Source organism: Bubalus kerabau, chromosome 1 (genome assembly GCF_029407905.1).
Source record: "Bubalus kerabau isolate K-KA32 ecotype Philippines breed swamp buffalo chromosome 1, PCC_UOA_SB_1v2, whole genome shotgun sequence".
Classification (NCBI taxonomy): Eukaryota; Metazoa; Chordata; class Mammalia; order Artiodactyla; family Bovidae; genus Bubalus; species Bubalus kerabau.
This window is the reverse complement of record NC_073624.1, coordinates 199,281,018-199,297,733: the sequence shown is the minus strand read 5'-3', so window position 1 is coordinate 199,297,733 and position 16,716 is coordinate 199,281,018. Positions and strand designations below refer to the sequence as shown.

Genomic DNA, 16,716 nt, shown 5'->3' with positions numbered 1-16,716 from the left:
GTCATTAATCTTAAATATAATCTAGGACTCTCTTCATTCTTCTCAGGCTACATTGATTATCAACTATAATCATTCTAGCCTGCTACCCAGTCATAGCTTCTCCAACCATTATATTGATTAGGTTGGCTTCATCTCTTGTTTTATTTGTGGGGGTTAGTGGAAAGATTGGGAGTGAAGACGAATGAGTTCAAGAAAAGCCAAAAAAAAAAAACCAAAAACCAAAAAACAAATCAACTGTTTTAAAATGACTGATGATGATAAAAAGAACTGTCATCACTAAGTCCTTTGGCCCCCAGAATAGAAATGCTGAGCTAAATTAATATGAATGACCTTACTAATTTTAGGGCTGAAATGTAACCAGTGAGGTGCTCCGGGAGACTTGTTCTCTGTGTCTGTTTGGAAAAGAAAAGCGGAAAGGCTGATTAGCAAGAATAAGAGACTTAATTTCTCAGGATGCTCTGTGGAACACAATCTTACTGCTGATTTTTCTTTAAAAGGCCCAGTTTTGCCATGATCCTTCTGAGAACTGTACCCCTTGCTTCCTGGCTGCCCCTAGGACTGAGGATGGCCTTCCAGAATTGCTGCCCATATATAACTCCCCAATCCACCCTTCCAGATACTCCAGCCTCCAAGGTGCCCAGGGCTGGCCTGGTTTCTGGAAGTGGGGGCCGATTGTCTCTGCTGTTAGCCCTGATTCCAACATCCTGGGCTGGCCAGTTGTTTAGCAGAAGGTTTTTGGTCCCATGCTCATTGCCTGGGATTCCGTTACCTTGGATGTGATCTTGAAAGAAAATCGGCTTGAGGTGATCTAAGGCAATAATGATTAGACCGACCTCAGTTAAGACATTTTAAATCCATAGGAAACTTTGATTTTTTTTTCTTTCCCTTTGCAAGGGTCCCTCTTTTTTGATGACTCCTCTCCTAATAGTTTCAGGTCCTGACAGCTGAAGTCCTACATCTTCTGTGAGGTGAGAGTCCATTTCTTTCAATCCAAACCAGAGTCTAATTTTATCCATCTGAAACAGCTCCATCATGCGCCAGCCTCTGCTAGGTGTCACCCCGCTTGTTGAGCCGACAGTCCCTGCCTCCCAGATGCCTTCGACCAGTTACGCGTTTGAGACGAGGGCCTCGCATATGGATGTTCCAGCCATGTCAGCGTGGCCTCGCCTCTCAGCTTGCTTTGTTTATCCAGCAGCTCATTACTAAAGAGTAGCCTGTCAAAAAGAGGTTAAATATTCTTTGGGAAACATGGTCACTCACATCCTTGAGATGCCACAACTATGTTTAATAAAGGGAAGATTGGCTTGATAAGAAAAACGTGATTGACTTGCATCACCAGAAAATGTTTTTCTCCTGTTATTCTAGTTGAGTTTCCACAAGCATTCTTGAGCACTAGCAAACCTATGGGCAATAAATTGCTGCAGCCAACACATAAAGACACCAAGGGAAGCAGGGAAAATGATTGCTGATGATTCGTTCTAACTACTTGACCTTCTGACCTCTTCTCTAGATATATGACCAAGATGGGACACTACAGCACTTTATTGATGGTGGGGAACCTAGTAAGTCGAGCTGGATGAGGTATATCCGATGTGCAAGGCACTGCGGAGAACAGAATCTAACAGTAGTTCAGTACAGGTAAAGTATACCTTGATTTACCACTTACAAAGCCGAAGCCCTTTGCCTTGCATATATAAATTCAGGCTTGCTGCTAGTTTTGAAAAAATCCTGCAGAGTCCTGAAGAACTCTGCAGGGCTGGCAGGAATTTCTTTTCTTTTTTTTTTTTTTTCTGCTAGGTTTGTGATATCTCTCTAGTTCTTGTAACAATCATTTCTTGAGAATTCAGGAATAAGGATGCTAGGAGAAGGCCTTTTTCACTCACTGCACATGATAAAGTTACTTCCACATCATGTGAATGTTCACCATGGCCTGAGTGAGCCCAGTGAACTCACTGACTTGCAGTGATTTCCTCCCCAGCAGATGTGTCCACATGCAAACAGGAGTTCACAGATTCAGCCCAAGTCACTTGCTTTGTCACCTTCAGTCTGGCTGTCTCTCAGAGGAAACAGTTTGAGTTGCACAAAGGCGTGGGAAATCAAGAAGTCTCAACCCTCCCCAGGCTGCTTTCCTAAAACCATTGTGTTCAACAGCCTTGACTGAGTCATAGTAACCTCTCCTGATCCCTTGAAAGGTGCGAAAGCATTTGGCTCTGGTCCTGCAGCCATTCAGAGTATGTTTCAGGGGATGGGGTGGTTCCAGAGCACAGCAAAGGCACCAGTCCCCTGAGATATTTTGGCAAATCCCAAAGGTGAGTGGAGATGAGGTGAAGCCTCCCCTATTTCCCAGAGTCTCATAGAGAGGCCTAGAGTCGGGGAGGGGCAGAAAAGCCAGTGGGCATCCCAGATCCAAAGCCACACCTGCCTGATGCACCTGTTGGTCAAGCATTTCCATCAAGTACTAAAGGCTAGAGTGGCAACCCAAAGGCAAACACAGATCCCATAGGAAAAAAGCCCTGCCGCGAAGCCTTCTTTTCTCAGAATCCCTCGAAAACATGTGCCATGTAAATATATGACCTCAGTTATAAACAGCCACGTTCCCTTTAGAATCAGAAGCAACTGTTTAACTTTATCAGGCACCACAGACACATCAAAGCAGAAGGAGCCTTGCTTGGTAACTTGGAGTCCTGCTGATGACAATTTCTTTTCTTTTTTTTTTTTTTAATTTTTAAAAATGAAGCCTTAAAAAAAAGAAGCAAACTTTATTCCCCTTATAGGTTAAAGGCTGCACAAATTTGTCTTGCTCTCCGAAGGCCTCCGAATTCAAAGGGAACATATTTGGACAGCATGTGACTCACTGCCTTGGTTTCCTAGGCAGTTATCTTTCATTACATAAGGGTTTATATGAACTTGCAAACGATGGTATCTGGTTACAGTCTGTATATGGGCTTCACCCACCTTCCCTGCAGCTGCATCTCTGTTGTGAAGTTTTTATAAAACTCGGAGCTAGTAAAGTAGTAAAGATTGTGTTTGTCTACTCGGCAAGAGATAGTTTGGCTGGTTCCGTCATGGGCACCCTGGGAGCTCTTGAGGAGACTTCTGACTTTGGGTAAATAAGAAACCCCTGCAAGAAAGGTGGGCATGAGAAAGTCGTTACCTTTCTGTCAATATTAAGTGGGTTTTATTGCTCCCTTCCTTATGGTGCTTCCACACTGAATTCTCTCTGCCGATCTGTTTTCGATTACCTCAGATCTTTATAAAATGAACTACAAAAACACAATTTAAAAACTGGCATCCATCACCAGTGACCACGTCCAAGAGTAAGAAAATAGAAAAGTTGGACCCTGAAGAGCCAGCCTAATTTTTATTGTACATGAATGTCCTCTTCACAAAAAGTCAGCTGGTTTAGATTCATTCTGTTATGATTTGTAATATCTAAATGGAATTTTCTTCAAAGCGCCCTTGATTGATTGACCCTTAGCTGAACGTTTTGTTTTTATTTTGAGGCTGACAATAATGTTTGTTGGCGTGTGTTCCGCTTCAGCTGCGTTGGGACGCCATGAAGCTATCTTTATGAGTCATCCAACCACAATACTAAATACATGTCAGCAAAGGAAATATTATCTGAAAAGGGAAAAATCCCTTTGATGTGCTTCAACATGCAGAGATTTCTGCGAGTTTTGGAAGCTCTGCCCGCTTGTAAGGAACGGTGTACGCTTACACTTTTCTTTTTCCCCTTTTGGCCTACTCTGTGCCTCAAAAGACCACCCATCGCTCGAAAACAGTTCTGCTCTTTCAGCGGCAAAGTGTGTCATTTGGTTTTAGCACATTCATTTGCCGGCGCTGTGTTTATATTAAGGGAAGCCAAACCGAGAGATGAAATGTTACAAGGGTGAAGTACAAAGTCGACTCAATTTTTCTCAAGTTAGGAGATGCCAGTGATTTATATCCCAGCTCCAATTTTGATTTTTTTATGTAGCAGTGGAAAGAATTAATAAAATGCACAGCTCTTGGAGATGCGAAGGGAGGAAGGGGAGTGAGGTCTGGACAACTGGCTGGAGTTTTTGTCAGATATTCATAGAATGTTGGGGAAAAACATTCTGCTTAGCTAGCAGTGCCCTCATGAGACAGAATGGCAGCAAGTAAGGAAAATAACAAGATAAATGAAATTTTTGCAGCTGCAAGTAAAATATTGAGAATCTGCACTTTTTTATTGATCTTTATGATCCTATTGCCAAGAGCCACTTTGTGGTGACAAAATATGTTGACAAGTGCATATCTCACGCTGTGAAAAATGTGGTGAAGGATTCGCCTTATGTCTACAGTGTTGTACAAGGAACAGATTGCCCTGCGATGGCCAGTTCCTTACAGAAGGGCGAAATTTAAGGTTCACCAACCCTGAACACTTTTATCTTGAACTTGAGGCTAATGTTTGTAGCAATTCTTCACTGAGAAAACTGATCACAGGCTCCTCTTTTTTTTTTTTTTTTAAATCTGTAGGTTTTTATTTACTGTGCCGTGGCTGTTTAGTTCTTGGTACCTTCACTCTGTCATTTCAGAGTGTAATCTTTCAGCCAGAGTAAAGTGCCCCTCTTGTATTTATTGAATTTCCATCCACTTCACATAAGAGGGTTATTTTTCCTCTTCTTCTGTATCAAATTTTAGAGGAAAAAAAAGCTATGGGGAAGATTTTTATTTCTCTTAGCCCTTATATCACAAAGCTGCTTAATTTTATTACAAATTTGAGAACTCCCATGCCAAGTTGTAAGAATACACCTAACGCTTTTCCTTCAAATAAGAAATCAATGGTGTTAATTTGTATGTGGGGTCAACGTACCAGAGTCTGCAGTTTACCAAGAAAGAGCATTTTCTCGTTAGTGTGAGATGAAATTTTTTCTTTAAATGAACTCTTCCTTTCTGCTGACTCTCTGGGGGCCAAATATCTGTCTCTTCAGCCAGGATGTTCCATGGAGGGACACTGTGGAAATAAACTGTGAGCTATTTATCGTACTGGGTTACAGGCTCTAATTGGTTGCTGGGAATGATAAGGTGGGTGCAGATTTTATTACAAACAGAAATTGTTTAGGTGGGAAACTGGGCAGAACTTTTTTGGGGCAATAAAAATGTGGATGGAGCATGTGAGTCCTACCGATTATACTAAGCTGGGTTTTCTTTTGTTTTGAATAGGTCGAATATATTCTACCGAGCCTGTATAGATATTCCCAGGGGTACCGAGCTTCTCGTGTGGTACAATGACAGCTATACGTCTTTCTTTGGGATCCCTTTACAATGCATTGCCCAGGATGAAAACTGTAAGAATTTATTTTAGCTCTGAATTCACATTTCCAAATACCTATTTCAAAGCTAACTTTTAAAATAAGAGTGTTGTTTGAAACTCCTGAAATGTGGTTCACTCTGCTGTGTAACACAAATGTGCACAAGTCTGTTCCATCATTTTATTTTTCCTTGTATATCCTGTGCTTTTTCCAAGGATGTCTTGACCTATACAGTTCAATGTTTTTTCACCCATTTATGATTTCAAAACCTTTGTCCTAGTTTAAATCATTGCCAGCAGCAGTGTTGTTAAGGCAGCTGGTATCTACTGAGTACCAACTATGTGTCTGGTTCCGAGAGCAGCATAAGTTATAACTTCTGCTCTGAAGGATTGCACAGTCTTGCTGGAGTCACACTGTTTGCAAAAACGAAGTAAGGAGACAACACTTTCTTTAATCAGGAACAACACCCCTCCAGTCAATTGGCTTTGCTTCCTCTTAAGTAGTTGTTGGACTAAGAAATGGTAGTCAAAACCATAGACATATGATTGAGGAATTTGTCTCTAAACATCTTAGTCTAAAATGAACCGTGTAATTTTCTTCTATCTTTATTACTGTTACTGTCATTATGTTTGAAAAAATAATTTAATGCAAACCTTTGCAGTAGTTTTCATATAAACTTTATATATTTGTTTTTATCAATTTGGGGGAAAATGTTATAAGGTGATTTCTAGTATTTGGAATAGATTTAGATTTGGGTGATTTTGATGTGCTTCAGTGAGAAACACTGGTTTGAATGATGCAGTTTTTTTCTTGTCATCCAACTGACTGATCTGTGAACTGATAAGTTTGGATTATGCAGTAGAAAAAGAAGCAGAGAGAACAGATTTATGTAAGAAACTTAATTTTGGGAAAAAAAAGTGTTATTTTAATTTTTCCTTCTCTACTTACTTTCTCTCACACACATATGAACTGAAAAAAATATTTATAATATTACTGATCAAAATGCTGATGATCAGATATTTCTTTTCCATGTTATCTTTGTTTTCTTTGTAAAAAAAAAAAAAATAGAATCCTCAAAAAGCATATTATGCTCAACTTTGTTTTTCTACTTTACCCTAACCCCAAACCAATCTCAAATCAAAAAAATGAATCTTTGGACATATAAGTACATTCCTCTTACTTACCAAGTTTCCAATGGAAAGTTTTTTTTTCTGCAGTAATGCTCCTATTTGAGAGAGTGTCTGTTTTCACAGGGGAAAATCTCCGTGTTGGACATGAGTGTGTGGTTGGTGTTAGAAGCAGAATGGCCATGGCGGCCAGTATGCTCTGTCTTCCCAGTATGGCTCCATGCCCAGCTCTCCCAAGACTGGGTGTAGGTACACACGTGGAAAAGCACTGTTATCAGCTCCCCTGATTAGAACCTTGGTGTAGCTTCACCTTCTAAAAGATGGAATCTGATCCAGAAAGATTCCATAAATCCTATAAGGCCTTCTATTTCCTTCTTTAGTACAGCCTACTACAGACTGAAGATATTCTCGTGTGCATGTCAAGGAATGTCTGGAAGTAAACACATCAAAGTCTAGAGTTCTAAAGTACGTAGCACATAGTCCAAAAATTCATTCATTCATTAGACAGTTGTTGAATACATACTAAGGACCAGTGTCATTGCTGCATACTGTGAATACAGCAGCGAACAAGACGTACGGGAATTCCTGCCCTCATGGAGCGTGTAGTCTAATGGAGGGAGGCAGATTATCAACCAATAAATACATTAGTTTGTGGTGTGATGATAAGTGTCATAGAGATAACAAAGCAGAGAAGGGGCGAGGAGTGCTAGGAATTGGGAGTTGCGGGTTTAGAGATGACCAATGTGGGCCCTACGAGGAAGGTGGCCTTTGGGCAAAGACTTAAGGAAGTGAAAGAACAAGCCACATGTTCTTTGGGAGCAGAGTGTTGCAGGCAGCTGGACTCCAAGCATAAAGGCTCAAGATGGAGATGCTACTGGCCTGTAGGAAGGGCATCACAATGGTTAGCATAGGTATGTCAGTTGGAGAGAGTGGGTTGGGGGGAGTCAACTTAGATCTGGGGACAAGAATCTTATAAAGTCCAGAAGGTCACTGTCAAGACTCTGGATTTTACTCTGTTTGCATTGGACAAATGCAGTATTGTAGAGTTTCAAGCAGAAGAGTGATATGATCTGACTGAAGTTGTTACAGGTTTACTCTGGCCACTTAGTGGAGATCTGACAGTGAGGGTGAGGATGGAGCAGGATCCAGCTAGAGGCTCTTGCTGGAATCCAGGGAGGAGGAGTGATGGTGGTTTGGACCAGGGTAAAAGTGGTGGAGGTGGTGAGAAGCGCTTGGATTCTGGATACATTTTGAAGGTAAAGTCAACAGCATTTGCTGACATGTTGGATGCCGAGTAAGAGAAAGGAGTCAAGGATAACTCCAGGGCTTTGGTCTGAAGAGCTGGATGGATGGAATGGCCACTTAACTGGATTACGAGTCAGACATGGGAAGCGTGAAGTGACTGCTCAGGGAATGCTTTTCTTCCCTTTGACGTGGATCTCTGGGGTGGAAGTCTCACGTCTGCAACATTGCTTCTACCTTGTGATGCTGTTACAAGGATGAGAGGGATTTAGGGCCTGGGCTGGGCGATTTGGGTTTTATATGCCACTCACAGCCACCTGACTGTGGTATCTGGGAGTGTACCAGCTGGTCTCCAGGTGGTATGCTAGTGCCATCCAAAACGCGCTTGGTGGCAACCCCAGGGGCGTGGCTTCTCAGACCTTCTTTCTCCCGTAGTTCAGCCTTTGTGAAGCATTCTTGAGGTTGCTGATTAGAGTATTCAACAAACTCTACCAGGGCACGTGTTATGCATCATTTAGCACCTGAAATCCTTGGAAGGAAATTCTCAAAACTTGAGCACTTTGAAGTATTATGGATTCAGTAGACAAACTATGTAGCTCTTTTGGGTTGAGTTCAGAGCTCTATGTAAGGGTGGAGGGAAGTTGAAAGAGAATTAAGTCATTGACTAAAATGTTCAACAGTGACAATCCCCCATCCCCCTAAGGGTATTATAGGAATTTTATTTCAGTTCCTGTCTCAAAGTCATATATCTATCATGGGATTGGCCACCAAAGAAACCAGCAGAAAGCTTCATAAGATGGCGTGGGGGTAGATATACAGCTTTGACTCTAACTGGAAGATGGATTCTCATTCCATATGATTCACAGAGGTACCTAGGGAGGCTTTATAATGAGGGCTCTTTTTTCTGTACCAAGAAAATATTCGGTGTGATTTAAAAGAGCAAATGTGTGAAAGGGCATGGACAGATAATTTAACAGATAGCCTTTCACAGCCCTGAGTAATTTAAATCATCTCACCAGGATTAGCAATTTGAAGACAATTTTTATTCTACCAAGCTAGCCACAAAATAAATTAGGTACCTTATAAAGAAGCTTCTTGAGATCAAAGACTTATTTGACAAAATGCCTCCACAGAGCCGCCTCCTAGTGCTGTGCACACAGTAAACAATACATGCTCACTGGATACATACTGAGAATTTTACTGCCATTATTAGAAGTGATGGATACAAAGTTCAGCCAGATTTTTTTTCTTGGTTAATGAAATTGTTACATGATCCAAGACATTCAAGGAAAATATGATTTTGCTTAGTGAATAATACTTATTAAGCACTTTCATTTATAAAAATACCACTTTCTTCCCATGGTTCTTTCAACGGTGAAAGTACACATTTCCTACTGAGCGTGTGGGGTGGGTTCAGGCTTCAGGCACTGGCCCCTCTGGCAGCGGCCACGAAGCAGTGGGACACGCTCCCTGCCCGGACAAGCCATTGAAAGCCGCCTTGCCTCAAAGAGAGGGCAGCGTTTCACACAGGCATTTGGGCTCTGGAAGCAATTCCTATGTTATTTTCTTTAAGAAAGAGAAAAGAAAAAAACCCGTAGTTCTAAATGTAATAGAGCTGCAAAGAGAGCACGGCTGCGTCCACTGTGGGCCTTTCAGAAGAGCCTGAAGGAACGCCTGTGTCGACAGATTGTATCCGCAAGGAGGAATGAGGTTCCCCAAGGCTTCCAGTGGGGGATTAGCTCCTGCAGAGTGTAAAGACCATAGTGTATTCATATTCATTTCAGAGGAAATTAAAAAAAAAAACCTGGGAATAAATGTTAAACAAGTCTTCCTGCTGCTTTTTCTGTCTTGGCATATGAGGCTGAGGTGGTGGAATGTGAAACTTGATGGCAACACAGAGGTTGTTACACTGGACTAAACTGTGTCTGAGAGAGGCCTGCCTTTTCGTTTTGATTTTAAAGAGCAGAAAATAAAGACGGGCACCTCTGCATGGTGCCCTGGCCCCACCATCCCACCATCAGTGTGGAACTAGGCCCTGGGTAGAGAAGGCTCCATCAAGCCTTCTGTCTGTGAGCATTGAGGAGATGATGGTATAGTTCAGTCCAACAAGAACATCTGTCTGCAAGACCCTATGGGGAGCATCGTGATGGGGAACAAAACCTCAGACCCTGTCCTCGAAGGGCTCAGTGTAGGAGAAGGCACGTAAGCAAAAACTACACTATAGAACCTAATACGGGTGCCTTGTGACATGGCCATAGCAGGGAGCTGGCCTCGGTGGTGTCAGTGATAGTCAGTCAGTTCTGGCTGACTCTTTGCGACCCCATGGACTGTAGCCCTCCAGGCTCCTCTGTCCATGGAATTCTCCCAGGCAAGAAAACTGGAGTTGGTAGCCATTCCATTCTCTAGGGGATCTTCCCAACCCAGGGATCAAACCTAGGTCTCTTGCATTGCAGGCAGATTCTCTACTCTCTGAGCCACCAGGCCGGTAGGCTCGGTGTTAATGCAGTTGGGACAAGTCCAGTTCCAGGCCCTCGTGCACAGTGGGCAGCTGAGATTGGACCCCTCCCATAAATCCTAGAACCAGAAATCACTGTTTGTTCCTGAATGGGGACTAGAAAGTGCTACCCTCAGGCCAGTAGTCCAAGGAACTCTCCATTTGGGGCCATTGATGAAAGCAGTATGTCGCATTCCAAAACCGGCCCCAGCTATGGGAGTGTATGGAGTTGGGTTTTGCATTACCTGCCAATTGTGGAAACCCTAAGCCAAGAAGCTGATATAAAACTTGGCCCAGAACTGGAGGAACATGGAGGGTCCTAGAACAAGCAGAGAAGAGTTCCACCCCAGAGGTATCTGCTCAGGACTCCAACAGAAGGCAGTGGCCACTGAAAAACACCTTCAATGAAGGAAGCGGCAAAAGACACAGAGGAGCCCGCTGTTATGAGAGATTTGACCTCTTGGATGCCTCAGTCCTTGGCACCTTGCGAGCCTTGCTTTAGGATTGAGGCCCACATCCCTCCACTTTCTGAGGGTGTAGAGGGCTGAGAGCTGAATTGTCTTCGGCCTACAGAGCCACTTTATCCTTGGTCATGTTCCCTCCCCACGTGGCCTGTGTCCAGGGACTGGTCAGTGTGGGTGGGTATTAAGGACTGCTCCCCTTATTCCAAAGCCAGATGACTCGAAAGGTTAATTAAGTGCTTAGTTAAGTGCTTTTAATTGCTCTTGACACCATCCTCTCTCCTCGTTCTGCAGTAAACCTCTTGTACACAAAATGCAGATCTCCATTTCAGACTATTTCCCAGGGGACCCGAATTCAGACAGGTGCTACCAGATTTATATTGCCAGCTCAGACCTCTCACTGGAGACCCAGGCTCCTGTCCACCTGTTGAATTCCCACCTGCACTTGCCTGTCTCACAGATGTCTCGAACTCAACATATTGAACTGAAACCATCCTACTTTGTCCCCCAAGCTGTCTCTCTCCCAATTCAGTACCTCACTCCCATCACTCAGCTGTTCTTTCTAGAAACCTTGACACCTTGTTCTTTCTCAGCCCATCTGTCTAGTCATTCATAAATCCCTGTTGATTATATATTCTTAAATGCTTTTCTTTCCATTTCTGCTGCCACCTCCCAATCAGCCTCACAGACAGCTTTGGCCTGGACCTCTGCATTTTTCTTTTTAGTATCACAGCAGCCAAAGTGAAGTCTCATTGATTTTGTTGTTTCAGTTTAATCACTTATTTGGTTAAAAGTTAGTTTTTAACTAACTTTTGGTTCTGTTGATCAGAATTCAGAAGATAATATGGACATGTAATTCTTCTTCCGGAGGCAGTGAGTTGACACATTCTAAGGTGTCCTTCCAGATGTATTTTTTTGCCCATTCTCTCATTTGTGCACATTCTCCCTCTTTTTCTCTGCCTCTCTGTTCCTGGTGGCTCAGATGGTAAAGAATCTGCCTGCAATGCAGGAGACCTGGGCTCAACCCCTGGGTCGGGAAGATCCCCTGGAGAAGGGAATGGCAACCCCCTCCAGTATTCTTGCCTGGAGAATCCCATGGACAGAGGAGCCTGGAGGGCTAAAGACTATAAGGTCTCAAAGAGTCGGACATGACTGAGCAACTAACACTACTACTATTAGATTTTTTGTACTGCATCTCACTTTTTCATTTAATGATATAGGGTGATGATACATTTAAAGTATAAGTCCAATCACCTTACACCCTAGCTTCAACCCCTTTTTTGGATTGCCATTACTCTTATAATCAATCCCCAGCTCTTTAAAATGATAGCCCATGGACTACATATAGTCTTCAGAAATGTTTTGTATGGCTCACTTAGTGTTTTGTAAAATTCTAATTCAAGCATCATCAGACTGGCCATGCCCTATTTGGTTTGCTACAGATCCCACCGTCCTCTGTTGTACTAACTTATTTCACATTCAAGGTCACTGTCTCAAGGAAGCTATCTTTCCCACCCCAAGTTTAGCCAGCCCTGATAGATGTTTTCCTGACTCCTTTTCTTCTCTGTCACAGCAGTTATACTTGTAGAGACTGTATATTGTCAATTCTAAGATTTGCATATTTTTTTGCATTTTAATCTTTCTGAACCTGGTCTTACAATGCACAGTGACTTAAAATTAATGGTGCAGCTTGCAATTCATGGAACTTTAAATTTGATGAAACCAAGTAAATAATTGTGAAGACGTTTGTATATCTGTCTCTCTCATGAGAGTTTAAATGGTCTGAGAGTCGGGCTATTACTGTCCTGTTCCTCTATATCTGCAGCACTTGCAGTGTCTGGCTTGTCACCAATGCTCTGTAAGCACTCATGGGCTGAATGAATGACTGAGGGTGTAAAATAGGACTTTGTTATACAGATCCTGTATTGCTCTCTCTCAGAATTTTAATTTTGCAGGATTTGGTGAGTTCACGTTCTTTGTTGAGTATATCCTTTAGAGCTTCCAGAGTTTGCCCTCTCCCCCTCAATCTTTGTCTTACAGATTGAAGACAAAGTCTTCTTTGCTTACCATGTCTTCATGGAGAAACCCCTTTATCCTTTGGAGGAATTTCCTTAGTTGTCTCTGGGCATTTTCAGTTGTCTGGACTGTCTTGGCTTGGGATAGCATAGTCTTTTCTGATTCATTTCTTGTCCTCTTATAATTCCGTGTTTTTCATTAATACTTTTGTTTATTGGGCCCATCAAAGTGGTATTCAGAAAGAATGATCCTCTGTGTCCTTAAGTCCTGCTTAAAGTTCTAGACCTTTAAGGGTATCTAGACCTCTAGGGTCTGTGGGCATGTGCAGGCACTCTGCAGAACAACTTCGAGAGCAAATACAGTTGTTTTGTGAAAATTATCCATTCCTAGCTTTACTTTTTTCTCTCTCTAAATTATATGCTCATTTCATTCAGTAAGATTGAATTTATTCACAAGTACAAGAAAAGGTGAGGCCAAAAGCAGAATATAGAGTATAAGCATTGCTGGTATATCTTGAAAACATGTTTGTTTTGAGGACCCTGTAGGAGTAAATAAGACAGGGGATAAGCATCCCAACTCCTATTACCTCAATGCTCTTATTATCATTAACTTAGATCCCTATTTATCCCAAATCATCCTAAAACCTAATATAAACTTTTCTTTATTACTATTTTTATTTTGGTTATTAAACTTAGAAAAATCTATTGGTCCACACATTCTTTTCTTTAATAGAAAGGTGATGTGACCTTAACAATTTTTGAAAATGAGTTTATTGAGTTACTTTCCAAGAGCTTAAGTGAGAAGTCAGCCTTTATAATCTATACGCAGAGTATCATTTGTATGATTTCCCCCAGAGACATCATATTCCTCTTTCCAGCAGTGAGCTTCTGGCTGGCTTTCCTGCTCTCTTGCATGTTGATGACATCTTCATTCCACAGTCTCCCCACCCTGCCTTCCTTCCTGCTAGTCTGGCCTTCCCAACCCACCAGAGCTCTGTGTTGCCTGAAGACCTGCGGGTTTCCCTTTGCTTTATCTCTTCCGGATTAGTTATAAATGGGCTAAGTAAGAGGAGTTTTACCTTAATCTCTTGACAGTACTGGTGTTTTGTTTTTTAAGAAAGAGCCAAAACATAAAACATTTCTCTTTATCTTTCAGTATGTAGTTTAGAAGTCACAGCCTCTGTGCAATCAAAGGTTTTTTTGAAAGTCTAAAATGTGTGCACACATTTCATATTGGTGATACACTTTTGCCCCAGAAGTTGAAATTATACACAAATTTTATACATGCAATATAGACATAAATATGTATATGCATGTGTTTATAGGTGCATTTATAACTTTTATGTTTATTTATGGGTTTGTATACACACACAAAAAAACTCTGTACTAGCTGTGAAATGTCCTTTTTATTTTTGCAACACAGCTATTGAGTAGACACAGAATTGGAGTGTGGTCAGGAAAAAAAAAATCACCCTGGAAATCAGAGAGCTAAAACTTCCAGCTTAGCTGTGTCCTTAACCAAATGTGTGACCATGGGCAGTTATTAGACCGTGAACAAATTATTAGACCTTCAGCTTTTTTTTTTTCCTTTTTTTCTTTTTTTGGTTATAAGAGAGGGTAGAACTCGATCAGTTGTTCTCATCTCTATATATTAGAAGTACTTGGGGGGAACTTTTAAAAATGCAGATGCCCAGGCCCTACCAAGAGATTCTGGTATTTTTAAAAAAATCTCCCCTGTGAGTCTATTACGCATTCAGGGTAAAGAACTGTCAACTAGACAAACTCTTCCTTGGTCTGTGAGTCTCTTTTTTAAGTTGATATTTCTCCTTCCTAAGACAGGACGGGCCAGGCCAACTGCATGGGCCAATCCAGAGCCCTGCAAGATAAGCTGTTCCTTTGTTGAATTCACCTTATACATGTGATTATTACAACACTCAGAGGTAAAGCGTCCTTGTTGTTGCTGTTCAGTCACTCAGTCATGTCCGACTCTTTGCGACCCATGGACTGCAGCATGCTAGGCTTCTGTGTCCTTCTTCATCTCCCGGAATTTGCTCAAACTCCTGTCCATTGAGTTGATGATGTCATCCAACCATCTCATCCTCTATTGCCCCCTTTTCCTCCTGCCCTCAGTCTTTCTCAGCATCACAGGGTCTTCTCTAGTGAGTCAGCCCTTCACTTCAGGGGCCCAAAGTATTGGAGCTGCAGCTTCAGCATCAGCCCAATGAAGAGTTCTCGCAGTATCTCATTCAGTCCTTCTGATGACCGTTTTACATTTTACCAAGGACTAAATTGTGGATTTAGATGTTCTATACTTGCCCACAGTCAAAAGTAATACAGTTAGCCCTCTGTATCCGTGGGTTCCATCTGCAGATTCAACCAACCACAGATGAAACATATGGGAAGAAAAATTCTAGAAAGTGCCAAAAAGCAAAACTTGAATTTGCTGTATGTTGGCAACTATTTACATAGCACTTAAATGGTATTAAGTGTTATAACTAATCTAGAGATGACTTAAAGTATCCAGCAGGGTGTGAGTAGATTATATGCGAATACTGTGCCATTTTATATGAGGGACTTGTGCATCAGCAGATTTGGGAATCTGCAAGGGTTCTGGAACCAAACCCCTCTGGATACCAAGGGACAGCTGTAGATAGTGGAGTTTAAATCCTGGCCATCTGAATCACTAAGCCATGCTGCTATTACTGTTAAGATTATTATTCCACTGCCCTCATTTTACAGATGAGGAAACAGAGACATAGAGATTGTGTAACTTGCCTTAGGTGACCAAACTAATAAAAGGCAGAGTTAGGATCTGAACATAGCTCTTTGTGATTCGAAAGCCTGAGTTTCAAGCTCCATGACTGCTATTCTGTTGCCTCCCACTTTACCTTACCCACTGCACCCTGTCTGTGCATTGTGCCTCTCTCGGGCCCTCCCTGAACACTAATTCTTTCTTTTTTCTTGCTGTTCCTATGCTCAAAAACAGTCAGTATCTGTTTCTTAGGCCCAAGGTCTTTTGTTTATTTATTTATTTGGACGTTAAAGGCCCACTGAGGTCTGCCCCCTGCCGCCCTTTTATTCCCACAGTGCCGAAAACCCATGCTGTGCTCTGTTGGCCTGATTCCCCGCCATCCCACCAGCGTGCCAGACTTCTGTCTCCAGGCATCTTTCATAGGGTTGCCTTCATCCTTCAGCCAGTTTTCCTTGAAAACCTGTTTTGTGCTGACAGGATCGAGCGGAAGGCCTGAAATCCAGAGGGCCTGAATCTCCCTTCTCTGCTCAAAGTCCCCTTCTCGGGGAGCCCTCCTTCCTCTCCCTGTCCCCTGCTGTGCCTCCCATCTCAACGCTCTCCACATCTGGGCTGCAGTGTGGAGCCTCATTATGGAGTCTTTTATCTCAGGTCATAAGTAACTCTGTGAGGGCAAAGACCATCTATGAAAATCTTGAGCAGATAATTATTGCTTAATAAATAGACATTGAATGAGTTCATTTTGGATAATTGTGCTTTCCCCCTCAAATCAAACTGTCTGCTCTTACATGTATTCTGAGACCAGAAAAGCCAGTTTTTAAAATACAGACTTACAGGAATTTTTTTAGATGTTGTTTGTTATTATGACTTCTAGGAATTTTTTAGAAGCCTGTGCTTTGCTTATTTGAAGGGCAAATAAAACTGATCTCAAACTTTTGCTGTTCTCCCAGTAAATGTCCCCTCGACAGTCATGGAAGCCATGTGCAGACAGGACGCCCTGCAGCCCTTCAACAAGAGCAGCAAACTCTCCCAGGCTCCCCAGCAGCGCTCTGTCGTCTTCCCCCAGACTCCATGCGGCAGGAACTTCTCCCTCCTGGATAAGTCAGGGCCCCTGGAATCTGGATTTAATCAAATCAGCGTGAAGAACCAGCGCGTCCTGGCGAGCCCCACCTCCACCAGCCAGCTCCACTCGGAGTTCAGTGACTGGCACCTCTGGAAATGTGGGCAGTGCTTTAAGACTTTTACGCAGCGGATCCTGCTACAGATGCACGTGTGCACACAGAACCCTGACAGGTAACCCCACCTCTCGTCGCTCCCAGGGTGTGCGTGCTTGTGAGACTCACTGCTTGCCTTCC

At 42.5% G+C, this 16,716-nt stretch overlaps 1 protein-coding gene across 13 annotated transcripts in view; it reads left to right on the top strand.

The window, feature by feature from the left end:
- PRDM6 (PR/SET domain 6) overlaps positions 1-16,716 on the top strand; it is a 177,194-nt gene that overhangs the window by 74,479 nt on the left and 85,999 nt on the right. For all 13 annotated transcript variants that reach the window (XR_008703252.1, XR_008703254.1, XM_055549556.1 and 10 more), the window contains 3 exons: positions 1,511-1,638; positions 5,185-5,309; positions 16,312-16,654. Coding sequence is in view for 11 of the 13 variants with exons in the window: in XM_055549556.1 (XP_055405531.1) it covers positions 1,511-1,638; positions 5,185-5,309; positions 16,312-16,654 (596 nt within the window). In the remaining 2 variants the exon portion in view is untranslated. The remainder of the gene's footprint in view (positions 1-1,510; positions 1,639-5,184; positions 5,310-16,311; positions 16,655-16,716) is intronic.